The sequence below is a fragment of the Oenanthe melanoleuca genome, chromosome 8, assembly GCF_029582105.1.
Source record: "Oenanthe melanoleuca isolate GR-GAL-2019-014 chromosome 8, OMel1.0, whole genome shotgun sequence".
Classification (NCBI taxonomy): Eukaryota; Metazoa; Chordata; class Aves; order Passeriformes; family Muscicapidae; genus Oenanthe; species Oenanthe melanoleuca.
This window is the reverse complement of record NC_079342.1, coordinates 25,839,216-25,852,693: the sequence shown is the minus strand read 5'-3', so window position 1 is coordinate 25,852,693 and position 13,478 is coordinate 25,839,216. Positions and strand designations below refer to the sequence as shown.

The 13,478-nt window shown below is 42.2% G+C and overlaps 1 protein-coding gene across 3 annotated transcripts in view; it reads left to right on the top strand.

The window, feature by feature from the left end:
* SUCO (SUN domain containing ossification factor) overlaps positions 1–13,254 on the top strand; it is a 37,825-nt gene extending 24,571 nt beyond the window's left edge. For 2 of the 3 annotated variants that reach the window (XM_056497682.1, XM_056497679.1), the window contains 11 exons: positions 444–535; positions 990–1,055; positions 3,259–3,333; positions 3,740–3,836; positions 4,753–5,907; positions 6,624–6,711; positions 8,031–8,135; positions 9,049–9,203; positions 9,523–9,614; positions 10,695–10,750; positions 11,361–13,254. In XM_056497682.1, coding sequence (XP_056353657.1) covers positions 444–535; positions 990–1,055; positions 3,259–3,333; positions 3,740–3,836; positions 4,753–5,907; positions 6,624–6,711; positions 8,031–8,135; positions 9,049–9,203; positions 9,523–9,614; positions 10,695–10,750; positions 11,361–11,807 — 2,428 coding nt within the window. In that variant the 3' untranslated portion in view covers positions 11,808–13,254. The remainder of the gene's footprint in view (positions 1–443; positions 536–989; positions 1,056–3,258; positions 3,334–3,739; positions 3,837–4,752; positions 5,908–6,623; positions 6,712–8,030; positions 8,136–9,048; positions 9,204–9,522; positions 9,615–10,694; positions 10,751–11,360) is intronic. The other variant, XM_056497680.1, reaches the window with a different exon arrangement.
* Positions 13,255–13,478: the final 224 nt, after the last annotated feature.

The window sequence follows — 13,478 nt, the reverse complement described above, 5'->3', positions numbered from 1 at the left end:
ACCATATCTTTAGAGACTGCTTTAAATTGGACTGATTTGATTCAATTTTGGCAGAAGAGGTCAAAGAGAATGTGGTATGCAAAGTGAGGTAGTTCTGAATAGGCAGATATTCCTAATACTTAGATATTCTTAAAGCAAGTCAAAGGTAAAACTGTAGAGGAGGTGTAAGAGCTTGTGGAAAGCCAAAGACAAGGAAGTCTAGGTTTTAGTTGGAAAGGAAGAGAAGACTCTTGGGAATTAGTATGAGAAGCAGGATCTTGTTTTATTTCTTTGTGCATACAGCTTAAAGAAAATAAGTAAACATCCCTGCTACTTGGTTTAACTGACTGCAACCAACTACTGTATCTCATTTACACTAAGGTTACATAAAGGTAATACTGCTAATCAATTATGTCACATCATTCCTAATATGTAAATTTTTTATTTTAAAAATTTGATCATAGAGTATTTGGTACTAGCATGGTTGAAGAGTATGAAGAAATAGCTGATTCTCAATATCAGTCGGAACGACAGGAACTGTTTGATGAAGATTATGGTAAGCAAATATTTTTGTGCATTTTTAGCCATTCAGACAGCTCTTGTTCTTGTCTTGGTGGCTCATCACTTCCTGCATATGATGAAAGATTTGACTGTTAAATTTACTTGTTGACAGTGTTTCAGTATTTCTGGGCTTGTCCAACAGCCCTTTGAAGTTTTAAACAAAGTGTTTAAATGTAGCTATGTAGAAGGTTGCTTTAAAATGATAGCAATAATTCTCTGTTTCATTTGGCAGAATAGACAATTTCTTCATGTGCTGACAGTAGGAAAGGAGTACTAAAATAAAGCAGCTCACACAAAACAGTTCCATTCTTAGTGTCCATTTCAGTTTGTACTATCTGACCTCAAGCTTTCTGTAGTTTTATTTCCTCACTGTCAAGTTGACATGAGGTTTATATTCTTTGCCAGTGATAGAATTTTTGTAGTCACGAGTTTTTCTTCTTTAAACACAGATTATCTGTTGGATTATAACACAGGGGAAGAAAAATCTTCAAAAAATCTTCTTGGTTCTGCTACAAGTAAGTATGATTTATTAGAATCCTGTGCTTGAAACAAGATTCAAAGTGGAATGGCATTTTGTCATGTAACATCTACAACTTTCATATTCTGCTGAAGCAATTTTTGATTCTTTAGTTTCATTAGAATAATTGAAAATTTGGAGTTAGGGTATCTTAGCATTCTAAAAATGATTTTTCAATTTGTAAGGATATCTATTTTGTGGAAACTTGTTTTCTGTACTTAAGCTTTCTGACTACTGAAAGTTGTATAAAAGTTCCATAGGGCTGTAAATGGCCAGTACTAAAGTGTTGTAGAACCTTAATTATTTAGAAGCTGAAAATCTGTGTTTAATTAAAATGTTTAATGTATGGGAAGCAATATAAAGATTTATTTTGTACAACTTTGGGGGAGAGAAGGATGGAGAATACTGTTTCTGAGAAGGGTTCTTGTGAATACTGTGATTTATGTTCTTCATAACGGCTGTGTATTTTTTTGAGAGGTTCTTGACTGTCTCCTCTCACTTTTCCCATTGGAAAGCCTCCATGTGTAAGGTTTGCTTGGCTGAGAGTCCTTGAATATTTAGTTTTAATGGTATCCTTCACTGCTGAATTATTCAGGGTAGTATCATCTCTACACACCATTCCTAGGGAGCTCTTGCACTGTACCACTCTTCCTTCTGTCCCAGCTAATGAAGATTTGTTATTCTAGTGTAGATTTGCACTCAGTTAATGCTGTTTGGAGTCAGACTTTGCTTTCATCCTGTAGTGGATCAGAGCTACAGAAATCTTTCATACTTTTTCCTGGAACATTTTTGTCTTCTGAGAGTAAGGCCATGGCTAGATATATTCACAGCTTAGAACAGTCTTCTAAAGGGAAATAGATGGTGGAAAAGACAGTTTATTTCTAAATGTGTGCCTCTCAAAGATGAGATAAAGCAGTAAATTCTTCCTGACACTGTTTATCTCTTAGTTGTGGCTTCTAAACTTTCTATCTTCAAGCTGACTTGGTGATGCATATTCACATGATCTGTCTGCAAGGGCAGTATTGCAAGTTTATACTCACTGTCTGAGAAATACAGTGACTTTCCATTTAATTTTTTAGACTACTAAGCTAAGATTAAGATTAAAAGATTTGAAACACCTGTTGCTGATGGTGCTCAGCTGTCTCTCTAATGCACTGAAACATTGCAGTGACCAGTGTTTAGTTCTGGCTGGTGGGTTTTTGTTACTGAGACCTTCCCTCTGTCAGGGTGGTCAGTGCTCCTCTTGTGGAAGGAGTAGAGTTTGTGGGTGTTGTTTTTTGGTGGAGTTTTTTTATATGTGTGTAGACAAACGTGACAGGTTTCCATTTTGAATCTTAAAAGTAGAGTGGGTAAGAGAGAACAGTGGGTCACTCTCAAAGGTTCAGACTCATGGAATATTGCAGAATGCTTCTGAGATTAAATGTCTGAGAACCCTCCAGTTCTGTCCTGCCATTCTCCCACATTATAAAGTTTCTATACCAACTCTGCATTCTCCATCATTTTCTCATTTTTCATAAGAAACCATCCATAGCTCAAGTTTAGTGTCTTTGAACTATTGTGACTTTTTGCATTATACAAACCCAGATAAATTAAAATAAACCAGGAATGCAGCTTTTGACATATTCTGGAGGAAAGGCAGAACCAAAGTTTTGAACATGACTTCCTGGATCCCAAGGAATTTGTCATTGCTACTCAAATGCCTCTCTAACATGATGACCTTGGCCATGTGACATACACTGCCATATGCTGGTGGCTGGGGCAGAAATGGGCAAAATGAAGCCAGCTTCTCTGTGTTTACAATATATAGTGCTCTTTACCTGTTCCTCAGCTTCTAAATGAGCCTGGCAATTATGTTTGTTGTCATTATCAAGACCAAAGTGTAGCTCTATTTCATATCTGTGCTGATACAGAGCAGGACCTCCTGGAATTCACTTCTGTTCTACTTAACAGGTCCTTAAAATAAATATATGTATTAGCCACATCTGTGGATGTGGTGGAACAGGTTTTCAAATGCAGGTTTCTAGCTTATACACTTACTTTTAAAAGAAACAGCAGTCTCCAGTGTAATAGAATGACCAGATATTATGTCTTTACACTGTGATTCTATTCAAGAAAGTATTGCAAAATAGCAAATTTCTCAGTGCTGCTGATCTCTGGGCTCTCTGAGAGTGCCCTTGCTGAGCAGTTCTTGTCTCTTTTAGATGCTATCCTGAGTATGGTGAACATTGCTGCTAATATGCTTGGAGCCAAAACTGAAGAGTCATCTGAAACTGAAGGTACTGTAGTTTTTTTTTTTAGATGAAAAGCATTCTGGAAAGTTTGCATTTCTTTGTTAAGTTTTTGGGGTTTTTTTGAGGAGTTGGGTGGTCTATGGTAGTTTAAATGACTTTTTTCACCTTTTGTGGCACACCTGATTAGTGTCATAGAATCTAGTGGCTGTGAACAGTGGAACAAAAATGCTGAATTTGCTGAGAAGAAAACCCACACAAAGATGACACATGTGCTTGTTCAGCTTTGGAGATCTTTGTTGTCTGTGTTACCCAGCTCAAGTTGTAAAGTCCTAACTTGCTGCTTTTTGAGACTGTCCACAACATACTCATAAACTGTCAGTAGCCTTTCATTTGGATAACTCTGCAATTAATTTGGTAGCTCAGCTAATCACATTTTTCTCCTTTCCTGCAGCTGGGAACAAAAGTGTGTCTGAAAATGTCACTGCCACCCCTGCAACTTCAACAGATGCACCAAGACTGCCTGAACCAACACCTGTTCCTTCACCAGAGTAAGTGATTGCTCTTGGGCTTTTTGTAATGTGCTCCAAGCAAAGACAAACATGTGCCAGTCTGCAGTCCTTGGTAGTAAAATGTTCAAGTATGGCATGCAGACTTAACCAAGGGAAAAAGCAGGTATTTGGTAAAATCTGTAGTATGGTAATGGCACTAACCAGAGAAATTTAGTGGTTTTTACTGTCTGTTATAGCTGTTTCCATTCTGATGTGTTTTGTTTTGACACAGAAACTGGCTTAATAATGGTCCAGGTTTTGTGGCCTCCTGCAAGGGAGACTAATTAGGAATGTAAATTGTATTGCTGAAACTTCAGTTAAATTATATTGACAGAATTCTGGCTTAGAAGCTTATACTTTGGTAGACTTCTGTTAATAAAAACATGTATGCAAATGTACAGAGTGAGCTTGAGAGATTCTATATAGATTCTGTTGTTTTTCAGTTGATTACAATTGCTGACAATTGGCCTGCTTAAGGCCAAGACCCTACTCTTAAACATTAAGACATGACTTGTGCAGTACTTAGTGATTTTATGGTTTTCTATCACTCTTGCTGTGAGGCTGAGGAAGGTCATTGGGAATGCTGTGGTTCTTGCATTTGAGGGTTGCATCAGCAGAGTGAGATACTTGCTGTGTAAAAAAGGGATTTGAACTGGTGACTGTTTTCAGGGCTGAGTGAAGGGGCAGTATCTAATTGAGAAGGTTTGTGTTTTAAGAGGCAGAGATTGAAATAATTTGTTAGCTTATTGGGACTGAAAATCACCAGAGAAAATGGTGAATTGCAGAATTTCGGTCTCAAGACTGGCCTTTGGTCACTGGACTAAGCTTTGCTAATTTTCTGAAAGACTGAAAATAGTCTTCTAGAGCAGGGATGTAAAACTGTTGAATTAACACCTTGTCTTTAACTCTGTTGTAGACTTGTTACTACAGATATTCCACAGATAGAGAAAGAGCAATTAATGGTGGATTTGACTAAAGAAAGCCCAATTGTTCAGCTAATGCAAGAGTATGAAGAGGATACAAGCCAGTCCACAGTAACTCTGCTGTCCAGTGATGAGCAGGAGGAGGAAGCAGCAGCGTGGTTTGAACTGGAGACAGAGGAGTACTGCTGTGACATGGCAGCAGTGTGCTGCATTTCCACCTTCTCTGAGTACCTGTTCAAGTGGTGCTCAGTTGCAGCAGCCATGCATCGGCAGCACAGTAAAGCTGGAGGTGAGGAGAGGCCACCTTACCCTGTGGATGTGCAGCAGCCACAGCCAGCTCTGCCTGAGTCTGCCCAGACAGCAGCACAGGAGCCTCTGCCCGAGCAGCTGGACAGCAAAGCTGAGAAACCCCCGGGCACTGTCGTTGCAGTTGACTTCAGTGCAGCCCATGAGGAGATCAGTAATGAGACCACAGAGTCCATTGAGCTGGAGCCAAGCCATCCTCAGACTGTCTCTCCATCCCTCCTTCTGGAAGTCACTTCTGAAGTGAAGCCATCCCCCACAACAGACATGGTGCTGGAGCCTCCAAAGGAAGACTCAGGCCAGGTAGCACCAAGGGCCACTCCCCAGGTGGATGTGCCAGAGCTCAGCACTGAGGTGGAGAAGGCTGAGAGCTCAGTGGTGGAAGAAAGCCCCGAGAGCAGTGTGGCCACTGAGGTAAAGGAGATGAGCACAAGAGAGACTGTTGCTGCTCCAGTGATTGCAAAGCCTACAGAGACTGCTGTGCAGCCTGAAAGCACAGTGGAGATGGCAGCCAGCGAGGCTGTGGAGGGAAGGGAGAGCACTCTAGAAGTGCAGAAACCTGTGGTGCCTCCTGTGGAGTCTCCTGTATCTGCGGAGACAAAGGAGGAGGAGCAGGCAGCAGAGGAAGCTTTGCTGGCCATTCCAGTCTCAGGGGGGCCACAGAGAACAGCCACAGATTTCTATGCTGAGCTGCAGAACTCCACAGAGCTGGGCTATGCCAACGGGAACCTAGTGCATGGATCCAATCAGAAGGAATCCGTCTTCATGCGCCTCAACAACCGCATCAAGGCCCTGGAAGTGAACATGTCCCTCAGCAGCCGCTACCTGGAGGAGCTCAGTCAGAGGTGAGCCTGGCAAGGGCTGCTGGGGCCAGCCTGTGAAGTACAGGGCAGGTTGGGCAGAGGGGTAGTCTCAGCTTAAAGCTTTAAACTGAGGAAAGGAAGGACCCAAGCCTAGGTGGCTGTTGGAGTTACTCTTGTTTGTTTTATTTTGGGTTTTTTAAAAGGATGAAGTGTTGTCAGAATATAGGCACTCATCCTGTCCATCATTCTTTCTACAAAAGGGCACATCCTTGTTACTGTTCAACTGAATGTCACAGACCTACAATGCCTTTATTATTAAATTGTTTCCACTTAAAGTACCCTGTTATCTGTAGTAACTGTGGTTGAATAAGTGGCTGTGGAGAGGGAACCAAGAGCTTCCTGTGAAGAATGTCTGTCTTAGTGTTTATCTGTGGTGTTCCTTAGCTACAGGAGAATGGGGAAATGTACCCATTTCAGAATTGGCTCTAAGGAAGGGGCTCACAGTTACATTTACTGTGCAGAGGGAGTTCAGTAAATTAGCACTAAGCTTGAAGGTGTTGAAATAGATTTGACCATAACCTTGGGGGGGAAACCAAAACAAAAATCACATCAGTTTTATTTGTGAAACTTAAAAGTAAGTACCACTTGATGTTTAAATAAAGCTCTTTGGGTAAAAGAGAAGGTTTTTCCTGGCATAGTCATGTTTTCTGAGGAGTTTTGTGCACTGTTATTTCAGCCTTAAACACTTTTTGTTTTAGGTACCGAAAACAAATGGAAGAAATGCAGAAGGCTTTCAATAAAACAATAATAAAACTTCAGAACACCTCAAGAATAGCAGAAGAGCAGGTATGATAGTTTGGTGTGAGTGTTGAGGTGTTTTCCTAGTTAGGCTCACTTTTAATAAAGAGTTGCACAGAGGTGCAGAAGTCCTCATATATATCTGCCTTTTAAAACATCCATTCCATGCTTCCCTGTTTTTCTCCATAGGAAGATTTTTAGACATGTTCTCAGTTGTTTCAGAATAAAGCCATTTTCAGCTCTGGATTCTGATTTCGTACTTGAAGAAAAGATCAGTTGCCAGCTGGTAATGGCTAAAACTCCTCAATGTCTTTGTCAATGAAAAAGTTATCCAGGTCAGTTCCAACCCTTCTTGGTTGCAACTGCACTCAAAACAGTTTTTTAAACTTGGTTTGTTTTTCATATCTGATTTAAAAGTCTCAGTAGATAATTTCCCTGCTGCTGAAGAGACTGAGCCTGTGGGAAGGCAGAGGAGTACAGTTATTGCTTAGGCCAAATCTGCATTTAAAAATGCAGTGCACAGAACAAAAACTTGACTTCATTCTCTAAAATGTGCATTTTCCCTGCTCTGCTGTCTTGGTTTTCCTGAGCAGCTGTGAAATAAAGCAGTAACTGCTGTGCTAAACATTTCACTAAAGCAGCTGTGACATAACAGACTTGATCCCAAGCTGTCTGCAAGTTTCTGAAGTACAGTCCCAGGCCTGGAGTTTCTTCATTTGTGAACAGTGAAGAAAATGTCAACTTTCATGGGTTGCCTTTTCTGGGTTGAGTTTGGGTTGTGGTGTAGTGTTTTTTTTTTTTTTTTTGTTTGGTTTTTGGTTTTTTTTGTGGTTTTTTTTTTGGGTTTGTTTGTGTGTTTTTTTTTTTTTTTTTTTTTCTTGGAAGAGTATTGGTGCTGGTCAGTCTGAGGTTAGTTTCCCTGGTGTCCTGGTCCACTTCCTTAAATTCTCATAGGATTGAGTCCTGTCATGGCTCTTCCCAGGGAGCAGTTGTTAGCTGGGAAGGAGCTGCTCCTGGCTAGTCTGGGTTCCTGTCCTTGCTGTGCATCAGCCTTAGGCTGGAGCTGTGCCTGGGCAGCTGTGTGTGTGTTCTGTGGCCTCCTGACAGTGCCTGTGTGGAGCTGCCTGCTCACTCTGCCCATGGTGAGGACAGCAGAAGTCTCTCTAATGAAATGCACTTGGCATCACATTAGGAGATGTTAGCTGACAAATAAAAATGTTACATGAACACTGCATTGAAAACAATGCTGGACAGGCTGTGTGGTGCTGAGTGCCTTGCTGTGTCAGAGCAGAATTCTGTAGCCATGAGTGCATGTGACAGTGGGAACCTGGCCAGTGACAGTGTGCCCATGACTCTGTTCACCACAGGATCAGCGTCAGACAGAGGCAATCCAGCTGCTACAAGCACAGCTTACCAACATGACCCAGCTGGCTTCCAATCTGTCGGCCACCGTGGCGGAGCTGAAACGTGAGGTAATCACAGCTCAGGGGAAATAGATGCATAGACACATCTGTTTGAAGAGAACAGAGTCTGCAAATGAAGTTTTAAATTGTAGTGTTTCTTTCAGCCTGCTTTATCCTAAACTTCTAGCTGCAGGTTTGAGTAACAGGAGCTGTTTGTGCACAGCAAAATTGGTCATGGTTATGTAGCCCCACTAGCCCCCATGACTGCAGTCTGAGCCAAGGCATCCTTCTCCTTCCCCCACTGGCTGTTGTCATCTTTAGGGAAATCTTGGCAACAATATTAGGAACATTCTCTCTCAAATGTTTATGTTCTGCCTGGCTGGCATTTCAAGCAATACCATAAACATGATCTTTTATATTCTGTGCATACTGCCAAAGACCTCCCTGGAGCTGACACTTGGTGAGACTCCTCCTTTGATGCCTGGCTGGCCAAGCTCCTGTTTGAGTGCTGTGGTCAGTGAAATCACATTCAGTCAAATGATTATAATGGTATTTGGTGAAGTACTGCAGTGTCAGCTGATAAAAAGCACAGTTTAGATTTGCCATAGTATTGCATGCATGTCAGCTGTGAACCAGAGAAGTTACTTTCTGAGCATGGTTTTTTATGGGAAGTGTGTTTCTTTCAGGGAGGTTTGGATGCTCTTTGCAGAGGGTGACAGCTTCTGTAGTTATCCTAATATAGGAATTATTAGGGGAATCTTGTCCTGTTAGCAGCCTGTGGGATTCAGCCTTCACTCCTTGAATGCTGCACAGCCAGTGGACTGCATCAAATCTCTGAAAAATTGCTCAAATATGAGCAAGTGTTTAGTGAAATTAAAGAAAAGTGAGTTGAGAACACAGCATGTCTTTTAGAGCTCAAAACACAAGAATGGCAGTATCATGGAATTGTTCTGTCTGTAACAGGTGTCTCAAATCCCTGCAGGTTTCTGACCGCCAGGCTTACCTGGTGATTTCTCTGGTTCTCTGCCTCATTCTGGGCTTGGTGCTTTTTGTGCAGCGGTGCAGGGGCCCTTCTCAGTTCTGTGAAGATTACCTCTCAAAAATTCCCAAAAGCAATCACTACCCTAGCCCCAAAAGGTAATGTATTTATATTTGAAACTTAATTGTTCTTTCAGCTTCTATTTCCAAAATCTGCTGGCACTGACAGTTTTAATACTGAGTCTTTCTGCACACTCAGGGCCCTCAATCTCAACACTCTCTTAGGATCATTTTGGGGCTAATGCACTTGAAAAACATGCCTGGATAACTTGTAGCAAACATGTAATGTGTCTGTTAGCCAGGCTTTCTTGGGTACCTCAACAATTCTGTCTTTCTGCCAAGAATGATTTTTCATGAGAAATGTACATGACTGAGTCCTGAGAAAAATGTATTTAAAAAGCTTTCTGGAATTTCCTAGGTGTTTCTCTTCCTATGATGATATGAATTTGAAAAGAAGAACTTCCCTTCCACTGGTCAGATCCCAGTCTTTTCAGCTAGCTGGTAAAGAAGGTATTATTTATGTCATATATCTGGTCTGTGGTGCTGCTCTTACTGCTGCACAATGTGTGTGGTTCATGTATGTGTTCTGTAAGATAAGATGGTTTGTGAGCAAGTTACCAGATACTCATAGAACTGTGCTGAATTATGCTAAAACCTTAAATGCAGTTTTTGCTGCAGGTATTCTTCTCTTCAGATGGTTTTTTGAGGGTTAAGAGAAATCAGTGCAGGCACTCAGGTCTGCAAAGATGTGAAACTTGCAGAAAGTAGATTTTTTTTCTTTTTTTCTCTTGGAAATGCCAGACGTGGGAAGTTTGAGTGCCCTACTTTTCTGAAGTCCTGATAGCCTGTGTTTGAAACTTGGCAGATATTTAGGATTCAAATTTAGCAACTTCAGTAAGAAAACTTAGACCATTTATCTTGGCTTGGGTAAGAGGAATGATCTGATTTTTGCAGTATTCATGGTAGATTTGGGACAACTGAATTTTGATTTCCTAAGCCATGAGTGTCATGCAAAAGCAAGTGTTGCAGATCATGGTAACTACCAAGTGTGCTGCTGACACAGCTCTTCTGGGTGCAGCAAACTTGCTTCACAGGTTTTTGTTCTGTGAATCAAACACCATTGAGCTGGCATGAGCACTAGCTAAGGCCCAGACTATTTTCTTTTCAGAAGGACACTTTCCCCACATTCTCCCCACTCAGGTCAGTGTGGACATCTGCCTCGGTGGGTGCACATCTGTGCTGTCAGGGCAGGCTGCACATGAAATACTCTTACACTGGGAGCAGTTTGTTTTTCCTAGACTTCAGCACACACAGACTCCTTTTTTTTCCTGTTCTTTGCACTTCTTCTGTGAGAAAGCCAGGAGTTTTCTTGTATGTGTCACTGGCAGCTGCCATGACACACAGGGGAATTTCTCTGTGTGCTGACTTCACTTCCAGTGTTTGTGTTGTGCCTCCTTAACTTACAAAGGGAGAGAGGGAAAAATGTGCCTGCTCAGTGGAATATTTTGTCGTGCTGCTGTTTAGTTGAGACTGTGTTGCTCTAGAGCTGGCAGTGTCAGCACTGTTGAGTGTCTGTGCTCTCTCTTACAGTGGATGCAGAGGATCTGTACATTGTGGAGCCCCTGAAGTTTTCCCCAGAGAAGAAGGTACCATCTCACCCTGTGGGGAGGGAGCTGGTGGGGCTGAGGTGTTTGTGCTGGCAGGTGGGGTGCAGAATTCACAGAATGCCCAGGTCAGAAGAGACCTTCAAGATCTAGTCCAGCCCATGCCCTAACACCTCAACTAAACCATGGCACTGAGTGCCACATCCAGTTTTTGTTTAAACACATCAAGGGATGGTGACTCCATCACCTCCCTGGACAGACAGTTCCAGTATTTTATCACTCTTTCTGTAAAAACTTTCTCCTAATATCCAACCTGTATCTCCCTTGACACAGCTTGAGACTGTGTCCTCTGGTTCTGTCAGTGCTGCCTGGTGAAAGAGACCAACTCCCACCTGACCACAGCCACCTTTCAGGGAGCTGTAGAGAGTGATAAGGTCACTCCTGAGTCTCCTTTTCTCCAGGCTGAGCAACCCCAGCTCCCTCAGCCATTCTTTACAGGGTTTGTGTTCCAAGCCTCCTCAGGACACACTTGAGCATCTCAGTGTCCTTCCTCAGCTGCTCTCCCTGCTGGTTCCTAGGCTTGGCTTGGATGCTCTGCTTGCCTTCCGCAACCTTACCATTTCTTTATTTTTTTTTTCACTTGTGGTTTCAGAAAAAGCGTTGCAAGTACAAAAGTGAAAAACCAGAGACTATTAAGCCGACAACAGAGCCCCTGCACCCGATAGCCAACGGGGAGATCAAAGGAAGGAAGCCCTTCACGAACCAGAGGGACTTCTCTAACATTGGGGAGGTTTATCACTCTTCCTACAAGGGCCCTCCATCAGAAGGGAGCTCTGAGACCTCCTCACAGTCAGACGAGTCCTATTTCTGTGGCATCTCGGCGTGCACCAGCCTGTGCAACGGGCAGAGCCAAAAGACAAAAACTGAGAAGAGGGCTCTCAAACGGAGACGGTCGAAAGTTTCAGACCAAGGGAAGCTCATAAAAACTCTCATACAGACTAAGTCGGGGTCCATGCCAAGCCTGCATGACATAATCAAAGGAAACAAAGATATAACAGTGGGAACACTCGGTGTCACGACAGTCTCTGGACACATCTAAAGCTGGCTGAGCTTCTCAAACAGGAGAGTGTTTGTTCGTTTGAGAACAGTCTGTGGTATTCTGTGGGAGGATAGTGGGAGACGAAGAGCTCGACTCATTGGAAAGTATTCAGAAATTTGGTTTCTGCCTTTTTAAATAGATGGGATTGTGTCAATCTTGGCTATAAGCTGCAGCTTTACAAGGCTGATAATTTCCTATGAGAACAGCTTGGTGGGGGGGAGGGAGGGCAGGGTTCATTTTATAAAGGTTTTTTTTCACAGTTCCTGGGGCAGAGATTTTTTGAAACCCAGTTTGTTGGGTGGAATAGGGATAAAAGCCTAATCCTCTTCCTTTAGCTTTGTTCCTATTTCTTGCACCTTCCCATATTTATGTGCCTTTTGTCTATTTATAATGCCACTGGAAGAGGGGAGATTCAATTGTTTGTCATTTGATTTATTTTGTAATTTCTCTAGCTTTTTTTGAAGATGCAACACTACAGTGCTGTAAAGGGACATGTGTTGGCCTTCAGCTGGACTCAGTAATGTGGACTGGATACTGTAAAAATACCAAGAGATGGACTTGCCTGACTAGATTCTTGTTTTGCAAACTCTGTTGAGGAAAATCTCTCACCAGGGATGATAATTGTGTTTACTTGCACCTTCAGTCACAATCGGAGCTTACTCTGATGTGCAAAATCAGTGACGGTGGCTCTTCAGGATTTCCTGTTGGTGATGGAATCTGAGGCTGAGGAATGCATTTGTCACCTGAATGGCCTGCTGCAGCTCTCTGGAGGAGAAGTGCATGAGGATTGCTCCCTGCTGTTGTGCTGAAGAATGTGAGGCTGCATTCTTGGAGTTTGCCAAGCCTGGGAGTCTCAGCCTTGGGGCTGGCTCACAGCAGGTGTTTCCTTAACATTTGCTTTTGTATTGGCTAACAAATGTGCAGTGTTGGTATGGCTGGTATTTCATACTCAAGTGTTTTTTATTTTGACTGTGACTGTGTATTTGGATACTATAGGATGTGTGGTTGCTGAGCTGTTGAGTGTGGTTCTGAGTGAGTGGAACAAAAGGGTTATTCCTTTTGGCAGGTGTTACAGGTTCACGTTGTACAAAATAAGTTAACTTATTGAGCACTTTTAGTGGTACCCTTTTTAACAGATCTAATGCCTTTCCTGGGTATTGTATGTAATGTGACTTATTTAAAGCCTTTGTTTTTTGCTGCTTTCTTGTTAGTTTATGAGTACTTTAAAGTGATGTACTTTCAGAGTTGATCTGCACAATTAGCCAGTCAGAGCACATGAACCAGACGTGTTGAACATGAATTCAGAAGGATGTCAAACCTGGGTGAAGAAAATTCATACCACCAGAGTGCAGCATCCAATGTTGTGGAGCAAGAGTATGTAACTACAGAGCTGTAGTGCCATTAGAAACTGTGAATTTCCAAATAAATCTGAACACTTTGTCTTTCATTTACTGGCTTTTTTTTCCTTTGAAAATGAAACTTGTTGCTTACATTCATTGTGAAGGACTGGTCTTAAAATTTCAGTCCAGGACTTGGGCTTGGGATCCTTTGGGCTGTAGTAAGGAGTTCATAAACTTGTCAGCCTAGATGTGTTTTTTCTGTTTAAATAAAGAAGAGTGTGAGGGAGTGGATTCTGAGGGCTGAGTGGTGCTTTGTCCAATAGGTCAGGAA